The 25610-nt window shown below is 40.1% G+C and overlaps 1 protein-coding gene across 13 annotated transcripts in view; it reads right to left on the reverse strand.

The window, feature by feature from the left end:
- Nucleotides 1-25610, reverse strand: part of R3HDM1 (R3H domain containing 1) — a 77088-nt gene that overhangs the window by 9457 nt on the left and 42021 nt on the right. For 7 of the 13 annotated variants that reach the window (XM_027695863.1, XM_027695860.1, XM_027695865.1 and 4 more), the window contains 16 exons: nucleotides 25096-25210; nucleotides 23110-23188; nucleotides 21531-21590; nucleotides 21309-21449; nucleotides 18783-18891; nucleotides 18594-18689; nucleotides 17681-17718; nucleotides 17548-17598; nucleotides 17181-17407; nucleotides 14432-14686; nucleotides 11690-11844; nucleotides 10713-10811; nucleotides 7465-7725; nucleotides 6938-7058; nucleotides 2049-2203; nucleotides 1393-1541 (listed from right to left, as the gene is read on the reverse strand). In XM_027695863.1, coding sequence (XP_027551664.1) covers nucleotides 1393-1541; nucleotides 2049-2203; nucleotides 6938-7058; nucleotides 7465-7725; nucleotides 10713-10811; nucleotides 11690-11844; nucleotides 14432-14686; nucleotides 17181-17407; nucleotides 17548-17598; nucleotides 17681-17718; nucleotides 18594-18689; nucleotides 18783-18891; nucleotides 21309-21449; nucleotides 21531-21590; nucleotides 23110-23188; nucleotides 25096-25210 — 2111 coding nt within the window. Of the gene's footprint in view, nucleotides 1-1392; nucleotides 1542-2048; nucleotides 2204-6937; nucleotides 7059-7464; nucleotides 7726-10712; nucleotides 10812-11689; nucleotides 11845-14431; nucleotides 14687-17180; nucleotides 17408-17547; nucleotides 17599-17680; nucleotides 17719-18593; nucleotides 18690-18782; nucleotides 18892-19744; nucleotides 19978-21308; nucleotides 21450-21530; nucleotides 21591-23109; nucleotides 23189-25095; nucleotides 25211-25610 lie in introns of those variants that run through there. The other 6 variants (XM_027695862.1, XM_027695867.1, XM_027695861.1 and 3 more) reach the window with 5 other exon arrangements.

Consider the following 25610-nt stretch of genomic DNA (forward strand, 5'->3'; position numbering starts at 1 on the left):
ATGTCACGTATTTTTTCAGGGTAATCACGAAAAACAGGTAATTAACAGACATAGTGAGATTCTATCATACCACAAACTGCTCAGCCAGAACATCAGGTTTGTGGACTACAGTCAGAATGGTGCCTATAGAATCCTGTACTAACAGATAAACTTTCTGAGAAAAAAAATTCCTTCAAATTCTGGGAAAAAAGTAGGTTTAAGCCTCTTGGACTTACCATTTTTACATGTGTTTTCACAAGTCTGTCCCATCCTTTGTCCCACAGTTCAATTATATAATATTAATTTAAAGATGCCCTTCCATTAAAGCAGACAAAACCCACTGAAAACTAACACAGCTTCTCGTCTGCCTACTGATCCTATTTTTCAGTAGTGGCCTGTAGGTTTGGCACTTTCAGCTCCAGCAGAACAGCATCCTGCCTTCCTTGTCAGTGCTGCAGCAGAGCTATTCTGAGGAAAGCAGGATGCTGTCATTAGATGCTTGTCTGCTCTGAATTCCTAATAAATGTTTCCCTGTTCAAAAGAGAGGGACATTCTGACACAAAAGATCAAGCAACAAAACTTACTTCAAAAAAGTCTGGGATTATGCCTACCTGTGACTTCAATGAACCTCAAACAGAACTACAGAAAAGGATTAAAACCCTTCAGATAGAAGGAAGGAGAATTCAGATTTCAGTAGCTGAAGGCATGAGGCAATGACACAAATACTACTGAAGTCTCTGCACTCACAAAAAGATGAAACAAGCTCCACACTGCTACTGCTTGTTTAAAAGCTGCCAGGTATTTTTAAATGCTGCACATTTTTAAGTGCAAAAAACTAGAGAAAGAAAAATTTGTAGCAAGCACAAAGCCTAATTAATTCTTTTAGGTCTGTGCCTGTCTGAATTGGGAACACACATGGATATGCAGGGAGGGCTGTACGTGGAGGTAAAAAAAAAGAAAAATGGTTATTTGTCAAACAAAAGCCAAGCATAGGAAAAAGTTTCTATACTTGTTTCATTCTGGGATTCAAATTCTTTTTTCTCTCCACGTTATTAAAGTAGTGTCCTTGACTAACCCAGCGAATGTGGACAGTCAAATATTACTGCAAAAGGCATCGCTGCTGAGCACAAGGGGTTTCAGGGGTAAGAGAAGGAATGCAGAAAATTCCAGAGGTGGAACTGCAGTGAAGTATTGCTGAAAGTGATACAATGTTTTCCAGTCCTGCAAGTCTGTCACAATTACAGCAGTACTGGTTGTTTCAGTTAATTGCATAAGAGCAAAAATCAATAGACAGAGTGTCTAAGTCTGCCTTTAAAACACGTTTTAATATCTGCAGGACTAAAAGCAGATCCTGGCAGTTCTACAAAGCCTTTAAAGCTGGTTACTGAGAAATCCGGGATCAGTTCAACTCACCTTAAATTATTCTGTTGACCTGATGGAATGACACTGTAGTAAACTGGCATTCCTGTGGTGGGCAATCCTTGATTGGACTGACTGGGAATTATGACAGGCTGCTGATATGTCTGCTGGGGCACTGCTTGGGAACCTTGAGGCACCGAAACCTGCAATGGGAAACACACTCAGATCTTTTGCAGGCAAGGTTATTTTCTGCCTCCTGACCATCCTAGCTGATACAAGAATTTAAAAAAACACAAACCCAGAAACTGAAAGAACTTCTGGAATTCTCTAAATCCAGAAGACTAGTGACAACAGTAGTTGAAATAACAGTGGTTTATTAAAAAAAAACCCTTCTCCAAAAATGGAAATGTTGGCTCCAAGGGACTCCATCAATTAACAAGACATTTTCTCTACAAAAGAAAGTGAAATCTTATGAGATTTCCTTCCCCACTCTCTGAATTTAACAGCAACTAACACAGCACTTGGCTTTAAACAGGACTAGAACTTGTATCTTGTGACAGAGGTTTTTCTCACTTCAGTTGTGGGTTTGTGTTGTTTAATTTCTGTCCCCTGCTTGCAGCTTTCTGCCATTTACAAAGCAAAGCTCTAGAGAAACATAAACATTCAAACACACGGCAGAGTGACTGGAAAGTCATGATTACATCACCCACCTGATAAGATGGCACTGAAGGATATGGAACAATCACGCCTTGAATTTGATTCCCAACGTTGTTGTGTTGGCCACTGACTAGATTTTGATTCTGAGACTGCTGAACTCCAACTAAACCCTGGTAGTTTTGCTGCTGGTTGGGCAAAATCTGGTAACCTGAAATTATACATTTAAATCTTACTTTGAAATAATGAACACATTTTATACACAGTTGTCTATGTGAAAATATGTGTAGCATTTTCCAATGGCTTGTTAAATCCAGCAACTTCATAACAGTTGAACTTCTCATGCATATAAAAGAAGCCAACATTAAAATTAATAATTTATTCACTTGGATTCAGCATGAAATCCTCTAATACTGTTGGCAGTGCTGCTCCCACATGCGTGCAGGATTTATTTGCACTGGAGTTACATGCATTAACACCTCCAAAGCACTTGAACAAAGCATGCTAGACAATATCAACCCAATCCATTGTCTATTACGAACAAGGCCATTCCAGGCACATCAGTTTTGAAATTCCAGCTGTGCCAAGTTCAGCTGGTGCCTCAGGTGCCCAGGGGTCAGAACATCTTGGCTGCGATTCAAAACTGAATCCGACTTCAGGAATATTTGTGTAAGGCCTGTGTGCAAATCTTTTTCAAAAGGGCAATTTCTACTGCAATCCGTGATGCTGAAACCAACTGGGAGCTGAGAAAAATCTTCCAGGTAGAAGCCACATTGATGTACAGTGGAAGACCTTCATACTCAAAGTTATCTTAGGGATAAAAAGAAAGATTTTCAAAATCACCCCTCTATAGTGTCTCTACAACAGTTTATTATTGCTTAAACTGTATCCTTCAAAAAATGCCTAAAAAAATCCCATCCCCCAAAACCCAAACCAAAACACCCCAAGCATGAGTGCCAAATCTGTGCATTTATTAAATCCAACCTGAGCTCCCACTTTGTTCTGTTTTAACAAAGCATATACAGGTAACTGCTCCCATGAGCAAACACATGCAGAACACAGTCCTTGCTGTCATGTTCTATCATACAGGTGTGCACTACTTACCCTGTCAGCAAAACACTGTCAGTGTTTCTGAGACAAACCAGTTATCGCTCCAGACTAACAAAACTGGGCTTGTCAAGATGCACTGACGGCAAGAAGAGTCTGTGTTTGAGTTGGACACGTTCACAGTCTACTGATCTCGACATTCCCCATGCTCCCTACCTTGGCACAGAACTATAATAAAGCAAATTTAGCTGCAAAAACTCACTTGGTTTGTCTTTAAACTGTGTTAAAAGAATGGGATGGTCTATTCTGGAAGTAATTCAGTTCCCACAAAACACCTTTTGGGAACAACACCCACCAGTGTTCATTGACGACACCCACCCAGGGTACAATGAACACTGAGCACTAACAGCCTCAGCTCGCTGTCTCTGCAGACATTGCAACAAGGAACACTAAAAGAAGACTGTTAATAGAATCAAATATTGCTTCAGAAAATTAAAGGGAAGAAGGCTGAGTTTGTTAAAACCAAGACATCTATTCACTAGAAACACACAACACTATAAATATTTGCAGAGGTCTAGACAAAACTTCAGAACAATGCATGCTTGAAGGAGAATTAGTAATTAGAATTTTTAATAACTCTTAAGTTTGAACTGTGCACAAAATCCTCTTCATATCTGTAATAAACAAAATGTTTAAATATGCTTTGTCCCAAAATGGTCCCTAAAAGCAGGAGAATGGGAAGTTGTGGTATGTGACAGACCCAATCAATACACCTGCAGTCTAAACCCCTCCTGACCCAGAAATTGCCATGGAGCTGGGAGTAGTTTTTCAGCTTTTTTCTGGCACTTCCAGAGACAGACACGATCAATTTTGCAAGCAGAGAGAACTGGAACCACACAAATTGACTGCCACGGAGCTTCCCCAGAGCATTCCAAAGAATGCTCTATTTTTAGCCTCACAATTTCACCTCTGCAGAGATGGGCTGACAGAAATGCAGCTCTCAGCACAAACCCCACACCTGCCAGAGCAGTTTGTCCCATGGCACAGAAATACCCTGAAACTGCAGGTAAAAAAAAAAAGCATGCTGCTTAATATTTACATAATTTTAAAAATCACTGTTAATATAAGAACAGTTAATTTACAGAATATACATTTTGTGAAAAACACACCAAGAGTGAGAAACAGCCTTTATTCAAGAACAGAGGAGTCACTACAACCACTTGGTTAACAAGCTGGGAGTTGATGAGCTTGGTTACAACTATTACAACTACAGCTACTGTTACAACTCAAATAGTTTTATCCCTGGGCCTTGAGAAGCACAAGCCAGTTGAAGTTCAGCTGATGTTCCTACAGGAATTGGAGTTCAGACTGATTTTTTAAACCCCCTGTAGTCAGGTCTCACGGTAACTGGGCTCGCATGATCATATCAATCAGAAATGCCTTTTTCTTAAAGAGAGTTTTCTTCTCCCAACATCTTTTGGGCATTTTTACTAAGTGAACCCCCCAAATGTTTCCCCTGAAGCCCCTTTAAAAAGGAAGGCAGGAAGCAGCTGAAAAAGAGACCGGTTCACTGTGAGAAATGTAAACCTCTCAGACAGTGTTACGGCCCCGAATCCAGCAGCTCATCAGTAAAGTCAGGCCACTCCACAACATTAGACCAGAAGTGGCTCCAGTTGCCAAGCTCTCCGAAGGTGTCACCTTTTATCTGAATTTGTGTTTGCAAAGTTATTTCACAGTTAGTAACCACTTTATGAGATGAACAAACCCCACAGCTTTTTTCTAATACAAGGTCTGTAACTCTCCTTTTTGACCAGGCACGTTGCTGTGTGAGCCAAGGAACGTGCTGCCCTTTGGCTCCAAAACAGCCACTGCTAATAAGCATCAACAACTTCAGGTGCAGCTTCGTGTCAAATTAATACCAACATTAATGGTTTAAAATAAATTACAGAAGTGAACTTTCAAATACACCATCTCATGAGCAGTTTTCAGAACAGAAAGCATGCCATGGAATGGCATAGAATCAGCACAGAAGGCTGATTCAAATTTGCCTATAATGCAGTAAATGAGAACCAGCAATGGCTGGACAGCAGTTTGGAGAGTTTCATTTCAACACTAATTATGGCATTGCTGGTAAGATCCTCCTGTCTCCCATTAGTGCCAGTGAACACCAAATAACCAAACACTGAATATAGTTATAGGCTGGACTACCCCTTAACTACTTCAACATGATATCCTGATGTCAGGAGTACAAGGCACACATCAAAGCAGTGAAGTCACTCTCTGCACAGCTTGTTCATTTTATTTCTTCAGGACAGAGAGAGGGAGTTGATCTGCTGACACTTTTCACCCACAGGCATTGAAGTTCAGTTAAATGTAAAGGGCTAAAAACATATGAGAAAGAGACTTACTTACCCAAGAGCAACCAGCTCAGCCCTTTGCATCTCCTCCCCCCGTGCTTCCCCTCTCAGACTGGCTTGTTTAGCTACACATACCCTGAGCTCTGATCTGGGGCCCTTGTGTGCTGTTCACATGGGGTGTCCCCAGTGGGGAGTAATCCCAGCTGAGCCTCAGACTTTTTGCTATTAAGTAGTCTAGGTATTAAAAATTCTGAGGAAGGAAAGCAGGTTGTGTAATATAGTTGGGTAACACATCTTTAACACCACTGGATAAAACAAGTTGCAAATCCAAGTAGTTTGTTTTCCTTTGAAAAAATCTCAATACACTTTCACTTCCAAAGACTGGAAGGTGGTGACCTGTTTTACAGTAAGCAGGTACCTACAGTACGTCAAAACAGTCTGACAACTCTACCATAAGTGGGCATGAAATCTTGATGATTCTGCAATGAAAGAATCCTGTGTAAGTTTGTGAACTGAACCCTGAATAACAACTTAAGTGTTATAACTATTGGAGCACTTCTTAGAAGAACTGCAGAAGAGCAATCCCTCTTACAGGCTACTACATACAACAGCTATAAAGAAATCCAGTCAGTATTTGTAAAAGCTGATCTTTCATCCTGCTTCTGTAGAGCAACAGATAGTTGGGAGCAGGAATTAAAAAAAATCCTTCCTGAAGGAAACTCAAAAGGACATTAAGTCTAACATATTCAACTAAGAGATAGTATAAAATGATCTTTAAGGATCTCTGCCTCCAAACATTACCAATTACTTCTGAAAGTTTTGATCATGCGTCAAGATATTACTGAGAATAAATCTGTTTCAGGATCAAGTCATAACAATCTTTTGAAGTACGGGTTGTCAGAATAATGGTAGCTACAGTTAAAATTGGTAAGCAAAAGAAAGACAATAAGAAAGGAAGGAGATGAAAATACAGCTTGCGATCATAGAAAGGTAACTCAAACAGTTGAAAGGTCTTTCTAAAAATAGGAGGAGCAAAAAACTAATTCTAACCCCTTCAAGTCTCACTACATATTCCATTCAATACCCTGATACCTTTAATCATAGGCCAGAAAGACAAAGTAAAATAGTATCACCAGTATCTTCTGCACAGTAGAGTGTTCATGCCACAGTATCTAAAATTAGTATCTTTCGTTTAAAGCTTTCAGTTAAGGCACAATCTCTGTCATGTTACATCATTTAAAGGTACTAATTAATCTTTATAACTTACTCAAGAATTAGTTACTAAGTTAAACATTTTTTAAATTATTCAGCTCTAAACTTACAAAAAAATAAAATCCTATCAAAGTTACTCATAGGAATGGCTTAAATCTCAAGTTTCATGCACAACTGACTCAAATTTTGCCACCTTAGGTTAGCTGCACTTTGTATTCCATATCTGAGCTCCTACTTCATTCGAAATTTTACAGCAAGGTTTAAAATGAAAAACCAGGAGAAAAACCACACACAGCATTCCAATGAACTGCAGGAAGAGTTCCACAAACCTGTCTGCTGGGCGGGCTGTGCCAGGGGCTGGTTCTGCTGCGTGTTGTAGTGCACGGACACAGGCCGGTACTGGGGGCTGGAGTGAGGGTACTGGCCAGGGGCACAGTAACAGGCTGGCATCTGGAAATCAACAGTGGGGGATCACTGACAGAAGGCACAATCTACATGCAAAACCATCACCATAAAAAAGATGAAAACCTTAAAATAAATTGCCTCTTTAACAGCCCATTTCTTTTACTTTCCATGTAGAAGGAACAATTTCCCAGTTTCCATAAAGCGACTTCTGAGACACAAGAAAACCATGGAGACCATGAGTTTTACCAGCTATGGGTAATTAGGCAAACCTGTGTGATTGTTGCTTCTCAAGTAAACTAAAAGCAGTCATTTTTAGAGTACATAAGGCAGAAAAAACCCAACCCCAGACTCAATGCACAGAGCTGCAGTTTAACAGGGAGCCCCACACTGTGTGAGAAGCTCAGGAACAGAACAGCACCATCAGTTTTTCAGGATGGAACAGCCATTGTACCTGTGGCACAGGTTGCTGCACATATCCCTGCTGCTGGAGCACGGGCTGGGTGACTGGGTGGCTGGACGCCGAGTATCCCGGAGCAGACACGGGCTGGGCAGAGGGAGGAGGGGGTGGAGCAGCAGTGAGGATGTATCCGGGCTGCTGGGGGGGCTGGAGCACCACGGTGGACTGGAACAGGGCACTGGGAGGCTCCGCTGCCTCGGCCGGGGGCTGCCGGGACAGGCTCAGGTGGCTGAACTGGGATCCCAGGTTGTCTTGCTGGATTGGGGAAGAAACAGGAAAAGCTCCATTTGCAAATGAACATTCAAGAAAAAAAGAATAAAACAGCCAAATGCCTCACCAAGTTTCAGGCAGCAATGTCTCAGATTACTGTGCATTAGCAACAGCAGCCAAGCGACAACAGGAAAGGAACTCAGTAGGGAATTATCTCCAGGGCTGACAGGAGGAGACAACATCCATGTTCAGAGATTTCACTCTTCACAGCAAACATTCAACTTTTGGATCACATCTGCCTCTACCTACTTATTGTGAGAACTCGATTGTCAAAAATAAAGTCAGAATTTGTGCCACTAACATTTTCTGACTGGACTCCAAAGCTTGAGTGAAAACATCCAACCCCAGTTAAAATAGCAGAAGGCATTAGTATTGCTGAAGTAATTTTTGGGTTTAAGAGCTTAAGATAATGAGGCTCTAATCCTGAGTTACAAGGTACATTCTTCTAACTTGGTATTATTGTACATGCAAAGACTAATTATTTTTTCATCTGAAATCAAGTAACAACTGCAAAATCTGTGTCCCAGTAGTTGCCCTCTCTCTGTATGTCATTGACATCTGAAATGATGACATCACTGAGCACTGCAGGAGTCCTGGGCAACCTGAAACTTCCACTACTTTAACCCCAAGCTCCCGTTCTTTACAAGCAATTCAGCATCAAGTTAGCAAAATCCTGGAAATCAGAAGTGCTCCCTAACTAGTACTGCACTTCTTACACTAAACAGGAAGATTTTGTTCCTACTTCAGAAGTGGACTCTGCAAACATGTAGGAACATTAAAACTATTTTAAGAACACTTGATCTTCTCTTAGATCATCCTGAAGATAGGAATTAATCAGGAAAAAGTGCAAGCTCCATCTTTTACTGATTAGCTACATTCACAATTTATGATGAATTTTTCTAGTTTCCAGGCTAAAGATATTCTTAATTACCACCGGAAATATAGATTTGCACCTAAAACTTAATTTAGAATACCTATAGAGCTTAAAAAGCCCTATTTTCATTAGATCAATAATCTGACTGTGGCATTTCATTCCTTAATGGTGCCTATTAAAACACCTGTAACACTCTTCTACATTGGACTTTACACTGCTTTTCAGAATACTGAGTTTAGAGAGGAGATACCGAATGTGAGTTTATATTAATCCTAAATATGTCCAAGGACAAACCCAAGGAAAATACATTGATTTGTTACACTATAATAATGTCAGTAAATCCTGACCTGCTCCGTTTATCCTGGTGACATGTGTGGTATAATCATGATTAACCACTGACAATGGCATTACCAACACATGGACAAAGCAGACTCTCCTGGTGACAGCTACAGGTGTGTTCCATTGGGATTATGACCCAAGACCATCAATCCTTTTCACTGTGTGATTTAAGTTACCATTAGCAGGAACACATTTTTGAACCTCCCAGCACACTGTATTTGAACCAATTTCCTGAATGTGAAATGCTCTGAAATTACTATAAACCTGGAAGGAGTTTCCTTCTCTGCTTTAACACTATTCAAACTCGAAAGTAACTTCAGAAACAACATTGCTAATTACAGAACACCCTCCATCAAGAGCAATTCCTTTTAGAATTGTATTCCTAATGTGCTGCTAATGGCTACAATAGTTTTAATTGTATGCAGGCTATTGAATTCAGCTAAATCTGTACTTACTATTAAAGACGTTTCTGATTAATGTTGACAATAACAAAAGCTCTGAATACATACTAAATTAGCTACTGTACAGCACTGGGGTGAGCTAACCCTGGCTGGCTCCTTGGTGCCCACCCAAGGCACTCTATCATTCCTCTCTCTCATCCTCAGCAATACAGGGGAAGAAAATCAGATGAAAAGCTTTATGGATCAAGAAAAGGAGGGAGATTCTTCACCAACTACCATGACAGGCAAAACAGACCCGACTTGGGGAAGATTAATTTCATTTATGCCAATTAATAATAGAGTAGGATAGTGAGAAATTAGAACTAAAACCAGTTTCCCAAAACCTCCTGCTTCTTCCCAGGCTCAGTTTCACTTCCAGATCTTCTGCCTCCTCCTCTGAGTACCACAGGGATGGGGGGAATGGGGCTTCTGACTGGTTCCCAACCATGTCTCTACTGCTCCTTCCTCTTCACACTCTTCCCCTGCTCTAGTGTGGGATCCCTCCCACAAGACACTGTAATGTCTTCAATGTGGGTTCTTCCCACAGGTTGCAGTCCTTCAGGACAGGTTGGGTCTATCCCACATGGGGGCAGCTCCTGGTCCCTTCTCACAGAAGCCACCCCTGCATCCTGCTACCAAATCCTTGCCACATAAACCCAACATAAACATGTACACAGAGTATCAGAGCAGTCTGAGGAGTTGGGAAGCTGTAATTTTTCACCTGGACTCTAGTTCAGATTCTGCCTTGGATAACAACTCTCCTTTATTACATTTCAGTCTCAATTTGTGTGGGTTTTTTTTTTTATCACCCCCCTTTTTTTTTAGACTAAGATATTTAATTTCCAGCTTCTACTTATTAAACAAGGGATATTGGTGAAGTGGGAGTGTTAAGAGTTCTGGCAAAAAGGCTACAAAAAGATAACCTCAAAAAAACAGGGCAGCTGATCCCTCAAAATGTATTAAGGTTCAGCAGAAGAAAGAGCAGACAAAGAAACAACAAGAAACAATGCAAAGGGGTTAATCCAGAGACATAAAAAGGTACTGACTGGCTAACAAAGCATTGAAAAACTTCCTTTATAAAGGGAAATAATATATCTCTAAATACAGAGATAAATAGATCCAGCAATTACAGATTATCAATTACAGATATTGCTGCTGAACTCAAACTGTTCACATGTGGGGATCTCCAGTAACAGGTCACTGTGGTTGGGAAGCCAGTCACTACCTGCTATCACACCCCCCTCACAAACACCCAGGCCAAGGTGAGCAGCCACTAAAGATTAACCTAAGCAGGGAGCAGAGAAGAGAAGATGCAGTACCACAGAGTATTGCTGTGTGGAGGAGGCTGGCAGGAGCGGGGGTGGGAAGGACACTGCGGAGTACTGGACAGGCTGGGAGGGCTGCAGAGCCCGCAGAGGCTGCAGAGATAACAGGTTTACAAACAAGGTTAACAGCAAAGAAACAGAAGTGAAAACAAGTCTCTTGTAACAGAAGAAGCAACTATGCTTCAGAAAAGAAACGCACTCCTCTACCAGAAACAGAATGGACAGTACTTTTTTTTTAATGCTCTAGACTGCATAGAATTAAACCAGAAGTAACTTTGAATATTTCAGTCTCCCAGAAAAAATACATGTGATTTATTTGCCATACATTATATTAGCTATGTCAGCAAATTGCTTCTATTTAACATTTACTGTTTCCTTCAGAGAGATTTTTTTTTTAAATTATAGATTAAAAACTACACATGCATTTTAAATACAAGCTCTTTCAAAGCATCTAAAGGCAGAATGAATTTACTGCTAACCACAGATTCAAACATATTACTTTCGTTTATTCAACAGCACTAAATATTTTCTCTGGACTGTGGTATTTGAAGGAGTATCCTTGCTGATGGTATTTCAGGCAGCTTCAACTCCAGCATCCATTGAGAAAGCAATGAGAGAATTAGTAAAGGATTTGTGAAGAAAACAGCAAATACCACAGACACACTTCTGTGAACTAGAAAGAGTACAAATGAGCCTTTTTTAAAAGGATACACAGGTATCTGAACAGAAGTTTTAAACAGGGAAAATGAACAAAGGTAAAGGTTTAGATTAAGTTCTACAAATAACTTTTAGACAATATTTGAAAATCATCTGATAATATCCCAGGAAACTATGGGCAGTAGCTTGGTGCCTGAAATAGCTGCTGTGGAAAGAAGGAGAACCTTCCCTTCTCCTGCCCAGACACAGGGGGTGGAGGCAGAGCCCCGCTCCTGGTCCCCTTCCACCCCCACCCCAGGGATGTGCCACGTCACCTGCGACAGGACGGGGTTTGCTGGGGGCTGTTGCTGAGCCGGGGTGGGCAGAGGTGGCTGTTGTGGAGGTCCAGGCACTTGGGTCCTAACAGGCTGCTGAGGCATTGGAGGATTGTACACAACTGGAGTGCCATCTGGATTCAGGAATGGCTGCCCTGGGAAAGGTGGAAGACAACAAACAACCAGTTGCACCATCTGAGCTTGGAGAAAACACACAAATATATTTACAAAATGGATGAAATAATAGAACTTTATTAAGAATAAGTGAAGTCATGCTGTTTTATATGACAGGTTTATGCCAAATCCCCACAACCACATTTATAATAGTAATGACTACATGCAGTGAAAAACCAAAACATTTAAGCTAAACAAAGATACCCCAGTCTTTACTTAGTGAACACATAAATATTTGCTGTATCCTTCTTGTCTTGAAACCTGATTTTTAATTAAGTGGATTGAAAAGGACAGGAGTAATAATGAAAAACCCTACTAAAAAATACTATTTTAAGGACCTTTTAAAAATTAATTTTCTTTAATCAATATGAACACCAATCAGAACACAGGAGAGCTTAAAGACAAATATTTTTAAAAAAATATATAAAGCAATAGTTGCCCTGGTATTCCCATGACTGCTAATGAGATTATTGTTAAAGGACTCTCTTCCCCTATTCTTAGATGAACTGGCTTTTAGCTTTCAAAATAAATAATGTAGTATTAGTCTCCTATTTCATAATCTGCAACTTCAGTATTATAGCAGTGGACTAACGAAAAAGAATTGAAAAATTAACTCCTTAAAAGTAAATTACAGACAAACAGTGATTTATTTTTGTGCCTGGGTTGGGAAAAAATCCAAAGAAATGGAAGGAATGACAGCCTGGCTGTGAGGACCTGTGTCTACCTGCTTTGTGACACATCCTGCATTGGCTTATTTTGATGCTTAAGGCCAAATACTGATGTGGATTTTTCTCTCCTCTGATATAAATATTTTCTTGTCTGAGATTCTTTCCAGAAACTTATAAACTAAGATTAAATAAAGCCTTTGCCCCCTAGCCAGGGTCCTGTCAAGGCAGACTAGTGCTCCTCCAGACTGCTTGGTCCCATTATATTTAAATGCAACTGGCCAACATAAAATGTAACAGTTACTGAAAAAAGGATTGAGGAATTAAGGGAAGAGACAGACAGGGAGCATGAACAGGCTCACAAAAACAAGCTACACATCATGCAGTTGGACTGCAGGTGATTAAGGGAGATTCAATTCAGCTTAACAGGTGTCTCTGTAACACCCAGGGATTGGGAACGTTCACAGAAACAGGGAGTCAGATTTGCCTATTTCCCTCTCTCACTTTCTGCTCCCCACCAGAGCTTCACTTGTTCCTTGGAGCGGCTCAGTACGAGCTGTCTTTTCCTAATTACCCTCTTCAACTCCTGAGCAGAATGACTCTGCTGACCCAGGCCATGGGATGCTCTGTCAGAAATGCTGAGAAACCAGACTGTGTTTGTTGAACTCCAGCTGTCATTGGAAACATTAAAGCCAAGGAACAACTACAGAATATGACAATCCAGTACATCATAAATCCAAGTTTATCTGCACCTTAACGTTCCTTATTCTTAACGTGCACTTTACCTTCTATTAGACACTCATTAGACATTAACATAATTATAAAAGACTATTAATGAACCCAGCTCTGAGATGACAAATTCAATGGCTATCTATGAAAATTAGGTCCTACAGCAACTCATTTGTAATCAAATTTTAAGAAATTGATTCATATTATGGAGAAAGAGAAATTTATCTATTTCTTTGTTAAATCTTCTAATTATAGAAGTTATTTACTAACTGATCATCTTAACAACCCCAATCAGAAACATTTAGTTTACAACATCATGCGCAGTTACATTCAAACATAATAAAGTCCATCTACAGGATGATGGTAAACATATCCTGAGGCACTTTCTTTTCTGCCATGAAAACAAATCATTAAACTAAAATTAAAATATAATAATTTCCAAAAATTATGTTTGACATAGAAGGTAAATTAAAATTTTCAAGCTTTCCTTAATTTCTACAATAAAGTAAAAGTTTGCCCAGAGAATTCTAACTCCTCATTTCATCCAGACAAGTAGTCACATATCTCCTTGCACCTACATTATGGAGTATCCATTTCCCACTGCTCACTAAAAATATCAGGATTGGCCAATTACATCAACATTGATTTAATCCTGTTTTAAACAGACAACAGAAGTTTAGAAATAGCAGGTCAGCTCATGGTTCTCTCTCTCACTTGTATTAAATCAGAGCCATGAGCACAGGGACACAAGAATATGTAGCGCCAAAAGAAATGAAGGATGATAAATCCTTGCCAGTCAATGTGAATCCTTTCTCAGGCTCTATCCCCTCCCTGAAACAGACTTTTCCCTCTCCTGAAAAGATCTGAAACAATAATTTAAGTTATTCTGTGTTCTGGATAATAAACCATTGGATTTTCACATTTTGTGCAAGTCACTCATTAAAATGTCACACATAAGTTAAAACTCTCCTACAGAAAATCACGGGAGTTTCCTTATCCCTTTGATCCCACAGTCATGCTTTCTTGGTAAATCAAGTGCACTGAACGAACACAACCACAGGAAAAAAATGAAGAGGAAAAGAAAGGACACAGGACAACACTGAGGGTGAGTCTTTGCAAACACTCGTGCATGTCCCCAGTTGTCAGTGTGACAGACCCCCCGAGCGCTACCAACCTGTTTGGGGGTTGACCAGCACGCTGCCCGGCGGGATGCCCGCCGCTTCCAAGGGAAGCAGAAAGAAGCTACTGCCAGCAGGTGCCACTTGGCCACTCATGCCACCATCAAAGGAAAGAGAGTTACTAGTGCTGGCAGCTGGATAGACGGCAGGAGTGCCAGGAGAGGGCTGGCTTAGAGCTGGCACGGGGACAGGCTGCTGGGTGTGGGAAAGAGAACCCGTGGAGGACCCTACACTACTAGAAGACTCTGAACCTGGGAAAGGAGTAACGAGAAAGGGTTTTACCTACAGACAGAAACATCATGCTCACTTAAAATATACACTATAAGGGTGAGCACTTACAAGCTCAGCATTAAGCACATGATTCAACAGCGCCCTTTCAATGAACTCCCCCTCCATCTGAAATACATTACAACGTCCCTTCTGTGCCCCAAGGGTCAGTTCAGCACTGCTTTGCACTGCAAAGGGAGCTTTCATATCTAGAAGTGGTTTTGTGGTCAGAAAATACATGTCTGTACATCCAGAGTTCCTATAAGGAATTGGTCACTACTCCAGAATGATGGATGCACGTATGTGGATGGGACACATCAAGGAGATGGACATACAGCTGCTGCACCTATGCAATCAGGGGCAATGCAGATCCAGCAGATCCCTGTGGATACATGGGCTAAATCCACGTGCTCTGCACACATAGAACATGTAGGTAAGCAAGGACCAGCTGCTTTTTACTACTGGCATCAGAGATCTTCTCTGACTCACCTGTTGGACAATTTGCAGAACACTAAAAAACACAAAACTATTTTTTTCCTCCTCTGACAACTTTGAGACTGAAATCAGAAATACATCTAGAAAAAATTAGTGTAATATGGAAGTTTTAGCCTGGCTTTATGAAAAAAATCAAATTTCCAAAAGAGTATCAAATAGCCAATTGAAAGCAATAATCATTTTACAGCTGTGAATGACTATAAACATTGCAAGGCAGTGGAGAACAAGACCCTGAGCTTCCTGAAAGCCAACACATGCAGCTAAAAGCAATATTCCAAAAGTCCAATATGGAGAGGTCTGTGGAACTGCTGTTCCCAGATCACTGTACATCTAGAGCTCAAGGTATACAGTTTAGCAAAGACTTCATAAGAAGTGTATGATTCTTGCAGTACTTGCAAACACAATATAGTTGTTTAAATTAAAGAACTCCTCATTAGCAGCCTCTATACAATCTAGAAGAGAAAGGAAGACTCAAAGCACTCTGATGGAATTTCTCTATAGTTTGAAGTTACTTTGCAGTCCTTCATAAAATTGTAACCCCTCTACTTGTACTGATGAAGACAGCACAGCTTGAAGCATTGGCTGATGCTACTGGCCTCTTTCTATTGCTGAACGAAGCGAAAATCAAAGGTATTAATTGTAAACTGGGCAAAAGAGCACATCCCAGCTCTGTCAAACCATCTTCCTTCCCCTGACCAGAGTTACTTTGATTGGATTAGTTTCCAAGTGTATCCCCTTCTAGATTATGTAGAGAAGTCAGGCCAAAGCCATTGGAACCAAAGGCAATGACATCCTTGATCCAAATGAACAAACCAACCCAAGCTCAACACGTGCCAAATCACCACAACCTGGAACTGCAGTGAAGCAACAACCATGCAGGCGGGCATTCCAAACCTGGAATGTTCTCGGAATGCCAAAATAAAGTTTCCAGCAAATTTTTAAGAATCCCATTTATGTTCTTGAAATTTAGGCAACAAATATTTCTAAGAATGTATTTTATATCTACATTGTCAGGTTGCAGTTGCTTTTCAAGCTGTGCCAAATAGCATTACTGCACTGCTAAATGAAATAACTCCATGTGATGGCACAGTTTTACAGCACATGCAGAGATAACTTGAAATCTAATTTTTTTATACAAGCATACAATGGATTAATTTGTAACTGTTTTACTGCATTAAGATAGAGCAGTGTGGCAATATACCTAAAAAGTAGTGGTGGTTTAAGGGAAAGCAAAAAAATTTGAACAGATCCTTATTAGAAACAAATTTTATAAATAAGATCAAAGCCAACATTATTAAGGCATACAATTATATTCTGATTTTTTTACAGTTCTAATTCAAATTCTGAAGCAGTCCATCAGTAACCCATCCACGTATTACAAACCCTGAAATTCTCCACAACGAGATTAGAGATCAGATCAAATTATGTTGGCATTTGGAATACAAATATTTATTACATTTCATTTTTGACCCACAAAAGATTCATATCCATATCTTCTGAGATTTTGTTTTCACATTAATTGCAAGTTAACAGATCTCTGAAACCCAGACTCTTAGAGGAGTTTTTTTGCCTCACATTTTCTAACCTTAAAATTTAACAGTACACTTTGTTCCACTGACCTCATTTCTCAGCAACCTAAAAACTGAAAGGGCATTTTAACCATATGCAATGCAATTTAACAGAAGAAAGATAACACAATAAATATAACTACCAATTCCTAGGCTTTAGTGCTGTTTTATCTGAGCTAGCAGTATAGCTGTGCAGTTTCCTAAGGCTGCACAGTGCAGCTTTGCCACACTGGAACTGTGGAGTTGAACTCCAAGTATTTTATACATCGAAATTTAGGGTGATCAATGTTCTCCAGCCCTTTGCACGAGACGAAACACACTCGGCTTCAAGCCACCTACAACGCACTTGAAAACTCTGCTTCCCAAGTGGATCAAACCCCCATGGAGCCATGGATTTGTACAGACTTTGTTGTACCTGTCTTGGACAGCCTGCCTGTGCTCTTGCTGCTCCCAGAGCTGTCTCCCCTGGTGAGCACTGAGATGCCACTGAAGCTGCTGGCTTTGGTCACCGCCGGCTTCAGGTTGCGCAGGGAGCTGTCGGAGTCGGTGCTGCTCCAGGGCCGGGGCTCGCAGCACTTCAGCTCGTTCTCAGTGCTGCTCTGGTGGCTGTTGGCTGATCTCCCTGATGTCTCCTTATTGATCCTGCAATTTATAAACTCAGCTTTTAGCACCAGTTGCAAAATAAGGGAAAAGAAAAAAAAAAAGAAAGAAAACCAAGAACGAAAAGGTGAAATGCATGCAGAACACTGGGGGGTTATTGGTTTAAAGAAAGCATCAAATACCTAAGTATCTGTCGTCTTTGCTGTGTACTATTAGCTTCTTCCTCCTGGATTCTGTTGACATTTTAATAAGACAGCTTAATATTTATTAAGAAAATAGGAAAACAAAACAGAATTAAACGGCAAATTTTCTTACCTTTTGTCAGTGAAATAATTCTCTTGGGAACACAGGGACTGAGGGGCAAAGAAGCGCAGAAATTAATATGAATGGCATCTAGAACCCCTCCTATGGTAAATGGTAAATTATATACACATGGTAAATTAATATTCCTAAGGAAAAGGTAATTTTATATTCAAAAGCCCACTCTTTTTGTTTGTAGCTAAGGTGAACAAAAAGAAATAAATTAGGCTCTCACAGCTCATTATTCTCTCTTCAGAATAAGAATGTGGGTTTGGATGTGCAGGAGCTACAGATAAATGTCAGAAAATGTGGATTATGAAAAGTAAAACATTTAAGACATATTTGTACTGTTTTAGTCAACATAATCACTCCTTGCAATTGAATTGCAGCTTACAAGGTTTCCTGCTGGGTATCTCCAGTCAGGGATTAGACTGGAGATTCCTGACTGCAATTTCACACAGGGGACCTGAAATGGTTTTACTGTGATCACTTAAAATGTGATTGCTACAGATACAAGTGACAAAAGGGTTTGGGGTTTTTTGCTTGTTTTTTTCCTTCTTTAATTATTGCTCTGAGCAACAACTGAACTGATTGCAGTACCAGAACTCTGGAATTTAAATTGCAGTAAGGGGGCAAAACAATGCAAAAGGGGGAAGTGCATTGAAGGAGGTGGTGCCAGAGAACACATCAAAATAGTTCTTGAAGGTCTCTTGGGTTTCACACAGCAGTGATTAGAGAAAACAAGATTTCTCAGTAACTTCAATGTAATTTAAAACTCACTTAGAGCACACTAATGATTCTTATCTGCTCAGTCCTCTTTGGAAACAGAAAGTTTCCTGGAAAGAAGTATCCTTTAACAAACCCACACGTGCACGTATGTGTGTGAAGTACTCACAGAACACAGTGAAAGGTTTTCTTTGATACATACATCTTGTGCAAATATTCTTTCTCTAGCTCTCTGATATTCCTCTTCACGTTCTTCTATGGATTTACTTCTTCTGTCATCTTTTAATCGTATCCTCATCTAAAGTGAGTGATACAGTGTCAACTTCTACAGGAAAATAGTATGGATACAGTCAAATGCAGCAAGGGGAAGGAAATAAGCTGGGCCTTTTACCTGGTTGTCATCTTTGTCTAAACTCGAGTTATCTCTTTTAAGGATGTACCGCTTCTGGAAGTCATCGCTCTTCTCGTCCTTTATGTGCTCACAAAACTTTTGGTCAGGTCTGGGAAAAGGTGTCACAAAGAAAAGATGTGTGGTTTTGTAAACATATACTGGACAAAGTGGAGCAAACCAAAATATACTCAAGAATAATGTTAAATATACTTAATATTCTAACTGAAGTCACAGATTTGGGCTGTCCAGGCAATGGAAAAGATGAGGTGCACCCCTGACAAGTCCTGTTCCTGAGGCATAACAAACCTGCTCTTAAAAACCTCTTCCTCCTTCAAAGCTTTTTCTGCAATTTCCAGTTAAGGTGGCAAGCAAACCACATGCCCTTGGGGAATCAGAAGTGCTCTGGAATCCCAACTGGTGCCATGCAATGGATATTGGGCATGCATGGAAGTGCAGACAAGTGTTTGCTGCTAGAGCTGCAATACCTCAAAGTTCATTGCAAGGGAAAACAGAAGACAAGATAGAGAACATTGAAACTCAGAAACTTCTAAAACACAATTAAGTAGAAATAAGTAGGAGAAGAACAGTACAATGCAGGCAAGCAAGAGCTTCACACGATCATAGGGAGAGGGCGAAGTAACAGATTATAGATATTGCTTTGATATTTTATCTACTTTGTGAAAGAAAAAGTGATTCTTTTGCAAACTCCTGTTATTAAAAAGAGATACCAAGTTCCTGGACAATAAAATTTCTGCTGTCATAAGAGAAAAGCTCAGACAATCAGGAAATATTTGCCCAATAGAAGACAAAACAAATGTACACTCTCCTCTGTTTCTGTTATTTATTTATTACCTGGGTAGAGCAAGGAGAGCTTTTCTACAGAACAGCCAGCCCTACCTATTAGTTACTGGCTGCCCAGGCATAATTAGCAGGCATTTCAGAGAACCTTTAGACTGTCTTACCTCTTTCTTTTAAAGGTCTCTGAATTTACTGCCCTGCAATCACCAACTCCCACTCCACTGAGTCGTCCCAGTGAGCACTGGGTGGTTGATGTCAGAAACATCACTGAGCGGCGATGGAGCCGGGACCTGCCTATGAGGAAAAGGTAAGTTGGGCTTTATTCCACATGGAGCACATCTCCCAGGTTTTCTTGCTAAATTCTTATTTTATATCCAAAGAGATTTAAAATAAGAATGTTGAAAACATCAAGAATCCTTATGTCTGCAGGTTAGATGAAATGCCTGCTAATTAGTAACTACACCTACAGGGGCTTTCAGAGGCTATTTAAATACGGACTAAAAGCCATAAAAATGAAACAATCTTTCATTAGTTCTTATTCCACAATTGAAGCTTCAGTCTAGAGATGCTAGCAGATGCAAAGGCAACAGATTAGAAATGCCTGGCTTTCTAAGTCAGTTTAGATATAGAATGTACAGCCAAAGCAAACACATACATAAATATCGTATATTTAGGCTCTATGTATTTTTCTAAAAACTTCTGAGGAGAAATTGTCTACTTAAGTGAAATTTCATCGTGGCATATCATTTCAGTTCTACTGACTCTAAAACTAGGGTGGATAATTAGATTTTTTTCTCCCAAAGCTACAGAGAGTGTACAAAGAGACTGGGATTAGGATGCAGGCACTGTCAACTCCTGTTTTCATGTTCAAAACCACAAAAAAAACGGTGTCAGTCAAGTTCTTTAAGTTAAAACTAGAAACTAGGTGGCATAAATATGTCAACACATTAGACTTTTGTCTTTCTGAAAGAGAATGAGAAGACAGAGCAAGTGCAGAGAGCAGAGAGAACAGGTGGCTCCTTTGAATGAAAACCTCAATTCCACCCAGGTTTTGGGGTTGCTGTGGCCCCAGTGCTCCCCTATTCTTGCAATATGGGTTTTCCCAGGGGGTTTTCCAAGAATGCCCCAGCCCTCACAGAAAAGCACCATACCATGGTTTGTTAATCTGGTTGACACTTCCAGTGCTGCCTGTCCTCCCTGCTGTGTTTATTTGTAAGGACATGTGAGATCCGTAAGCAACTTTACTCCAACTGATAAAGAACTTCAACACCTGAATTTTCCCTGTAGAATTTTACAGTACCAAAGCCAAAGTTGTGCAAGTCTTATCCTCTCCCTTCACCCATTCTAAGATAAGGCTCGTTCTGCTTTCCAAAAGAAACAAAGAATGTACTTTGTACACTTCACTGGTGTAAATCTTTAAACAAATAAACAGTTGATATAAATTCGTATCTCACAGGAATAAAGTTAGCAATGCACCTCTGCCAGAAAAGCAACAAAAATTCCTAACTTAGAGGTAACATCCCTTGTTCCCCAGAAGAGTTAAACATGAAACAGATGACATTATTACACAGCACTGGAACATGAACCGTAAAGATCTCACAACCACCTCTCCTTGATGCCTGTTCCCAGTGAGGAGACAGACCCCACCTGCTACAGCACCACTGCATCAGATAATCCAGGTGTCAGATCTATGCATCAAAATGGTTTTTTCAAGACTTTTACACTTACATTCTTGTATTGCTAGTTTTATTTACTATGACTGACTTCCCACTCTGGTCCACGTTGTGCTCTAATCCAAAGTAAGCAGCTACCCTGTGCAACAGCATTCTATGGTAAGATGTCATTGGGGGAAACTTTTTTCTTGGAACTCTGGAAGAAAGGAATAGTAGCTTTATTAAATAAACAGGAACACTCTTGAATTCTTTTTTCCTATGAGAGTACAGTACTTACTCATTATTACCAATGAAATCTAAAATTTCCTGTTCTAATTTCAGCAGCATCATTCTGTCCCTGAAAATAAAAACACAGCAACTCACATATGAGACACTCCAATAACTGTGGTTGTACTCATCTTAGGAATACACAGATCAGAGCTGTGATCAAGGGGTGATGGCAGACTGTAAACAGGACCACCAGGTGTCAAAGGCAGCATTTTTAGGACAAAGTATTCTTTTTTTGCTAAGCTATATTGACTTGAGCCTGCCTAGTGAAACGTGCTGTTCTCAGCTCAGAAATCAGAGCACAAAGACCCTCCAAGAAGTCTCTGCCCAGGAGGCTCAACAGAGAGTACAGTCCCTGAGAAAACAGGCTCCAGGAGGAAAAGCAGTGCTGAGGTTGGTTTGTGTGGGCAGTGAGATTTGCAGAGGCCTCAGCTGGCCCTTGGACTGGGAGCACATCCTGGGATCACTGAGACATAGTGACAGGGCTCTGGGAACGGGAGGCATAACACCAACGACCAGGGGGTTAAAGGTGGCACATGGAGCAATGTGATGAGGAATTGAAAATGCAAAGGTGGTAGAAATGAACACTGTTCTTGGAACTGCTTATGCTGGTTCAGCTGAACCATCAACAGGCAATGGAATTCACTGCTGCACAGTTCACAATTTGTGCACATCACAGAACTAAGCTTCCCAGTTACTCTGCATGTAAACCCACAGAGATCTACACCTACAACTCCTTATTTCCACTTTATGGGATGCTTTATGACTTGAAATAGGAACCACCTAAGAGTCTCACAGAGGTCTGCCTTTCTAATTTTACAGGACTATGGCTTTGGCCCATTATTATGGCTCATTTTAAAAATTTTTGCCAATAAAATGGAATCCCAATAAATTATTGCATTGGAATTCCTAACTATAATACAAATGAATAACAAAGAGCAGTGAAACAGCTTTTGTGACAGAACACAATTGCACCCAGTTAATCTCTGGCCTTGTACAGCCACAAACCCAGTACAAAACCCCCCTGAGGGGAAGGACAACCAAGGCAGCCTGTGACACACTGCAAACCTCAACACAGAGCCAGGTAAACTCTGTTGCTAACCAACGGTGGACTTGGATGAGGTCAGATTTGGTTTCTGATGTGCAGAGTGAAGATCTCTAACTATAGTTATATAGTACAGCTTAAAAACAATGCCTTTATCTACAAATTCAGTGCAAGACAGATTACAGTCAGAGAAGGCAGTTTGGTCTCAAACAAGCAGGTGCTTAGAGAGTACAAGTTCCAGAGACACTGCATTAGAGTCCCTTCAGGGAGAGAACCACACACAGACTGAACACATTATTTGCATATTAAACATGAAAAGCATATTTCAATGTCCTGAACCTGTGCTCAAAAAACACCCCAATTACAGTGGATCAGTGTTTGAGATGGCCTGTGCAACAAAACCTCTTCCTGAAGAACTGACATGTGGTATTAGACATGTGAGAGGGGAAAAAAATAAAACCACAAACAAAAACCAGGTAGTGTGACACCTCAGGCAACAAGAAGAAAGAAAAACATGAAGAAAGTTGACATTACTGATTCTTACCTGGGATTGTTTTTTAATGTATTTACTAAAAACTCGTGAAGATCTATACCAGTGGAATCTGTATATTCTTGGCTGGAATCTAAGGGTGAGGGGGAAGAAAGCAAAATTACACTCTGAAGAAACACTAATACAACTTTTTTCCAATTATTGCTGAACATAATATGTATTTGGATCAATACTATGTAACTGTTAAGCACATTATTCCCAAAATTAAACACTTCCACCCACTATCCCCTGATTCCAGTATAATAGGGAAGGAAAAGCTTCAGTGACACCGCTAATCTCTTAACAACTGGCTGTAGATTGCAGTAGATCACCTTGAGACACCTGATTTCCACCAGCCTTCTACATTCCCTCAGTATCCTACATTGTCCTGGTGTGTTCACACCTGTGGACCAGCAGCAGCCAATCTACAGAACTACTGGATGTAGCCCAAAGAAATATTGTAACTCAGAATGTGACAGTTTAACCTTCACAAAATGTTGTTTTATATCACTAAAAACCCTTGTTCTGTTGGGCTTTGTTTTCTCAATGTCATGTTTAGATGTTTTCCAAAATGAATCTCACAACCTTCCTCTCCTTTCAGGTTTCAGTGACAGAAAGTATTTGAAGTTACACACTATCCTCTAAAATCTGCCCCTGAAAGAAATGATTTAACACCAAATCTTCCCTTACATGAGCACCTTCAAGTGCCAGGTTCTAGAACTCAAACCAACAGATGTTTTAACAGTATTTTTGGAACTAGATTTCTTGCAAGAACTACTTATGTGTTAACCTAGTCTTAGCTTAGTTAGGCACAACTCAAACTTATGCTTAGGTCCCAGTCTGAGCATTTATAGTTTGGGATTACTCTTGATTCTGAGGAGGTGAAGAAAAAAAAATGCTATGCCTGGTAAAATAACTTTGAGATTCAATGATTATTTAATTTTCTTAATTTGCAACTGAGCACTGATTTAGTTATAATTACTAGAAGACTGATGCTTAAATTCCATAATTTTCTATTTTAGCACATCCTATATTGGGAAGTAATGAACCTCCAGAGGAGATACTGGTTGAATTTAGAACAGCTCTACCACAGGCATTTTGTCACTTTGCTCTCAACTCCTCATCATTACCTGGGGGGTATTTGTGGGTTTTTTAAGGCATCATTTCAAGACTGAGATTTATAAATACAGGTGAAGTTCTCCATCCCAGTGCTTTTGATTTCAGGAATACCTGGCTGCCAGCTGGGACAAGCTGCACTGAAATGCCACATGAGGAAGGTCATGTGGAACTGCAGGACAGGAGGGGAACAAGTGCCCCCTGTCCCAAAGAGAAGTCTGTCTTTAAAGGTATTTCCTTTACACTGTGTGATCTAAGATATTTAGCTCTCTTTCAGACTAAAACCTAAAGATTTCCAGCAGATAGACTAGATCTTCAATGCAGAATGCAATAATATCTAAGTGGAAACACAATACTTGTCCTTTTTATTTATGTAGTTCCACCCTCACTCCAAAACTTTGTAAAAAAATTCTGATACTCTCAGAAGTAAAATAAACAAACGAGAACACGGACTTCTTTTGAATAAAGCTCAGAAACAGTACAAAGGTGGCTGTGCCATTCTCACTGAGGTTTCACAAGTCCTGTAACAAAGTCTAGGAGTAAGACAGGAGCTTGCACTAACTGGTAAAGTCAGTTTTCCAAGGAACACCTGGACACAACTGAGGCAACACAACAGCTTTGCTGCTGGTCTGCACAGCCAGGCAGGAGAGAAAGGAAAAGCATTTGCTGGATTGCATATGTTTGATGGAGCCTTGAAAGCACCGTGTCCTCTGGGACCAACTCCCTTCTCCAGCTCAAAGGGAGATCTATTTGCTTCATTTTCACAAAAAAACCCACCAAAAAACAAAACAATGTTTCTGCAATGCAGACCCAGAAGCAGAACTGCATTTCCATATGTTCTTTATCTACACAGTACATTTAAAAGGACAATGACAGATAGCAAACCTCTTGATAACATTTTTCTGGACAGTTTATCACTGGATTTTTCCTTTTCTGATTCATCTTTTGCAGGTTTTTCTTCTTTTTCAAAGGACTGTGACAACTGGATCTGAATTTTCTCCTGTCAAAAGTAAAAACCAGTCACCACACAAATCATTTCATGCAATACCTGAAGAAGAACTGTTCTGTACTATATTACCTGCAGAACAATGAAGAAAAAAAATTTTCTTCATATTCTTTTTAATCCCACATGTGCTCTGTGTCACCACACAACAAAATTATTTATTAGTAAATCAAAAAGTACAGAAAAGGTAGAGAAAGGACCACACACATTTTAGATTTACACACACTTCCAGGCCCCAAATGCTATTGCAAAATGAATATAAACTATCTTAATTCATACACATAAGAAAAGATTCCAGTTTTTCAGGTGTATAAATTTTATACAGCCCCTGTGTTTTAGTAATGCATCATCCACAATGCTTTTTCCCCCCATTCATTGTTTTTTACTATGAAAGCTT

The sequence above is a fragment of the Neopelma chrysocephalum genome, unplaced genomic scaffold (assembly GCF_003984885.1).
Source record: "Neopelma chrysocephalum unplaced genomic scaffold, ASM398488v2 Primary Assembly neopelma1_103b, whole genome shotgun sequence".
In the NCBI taxonomy this organism is placed as follows: Eukaryota; Metazoa; Chordata; class Aves; order Passeriformes; family Pipridae; genus Neopelma; species Neopelma chrysocephalum.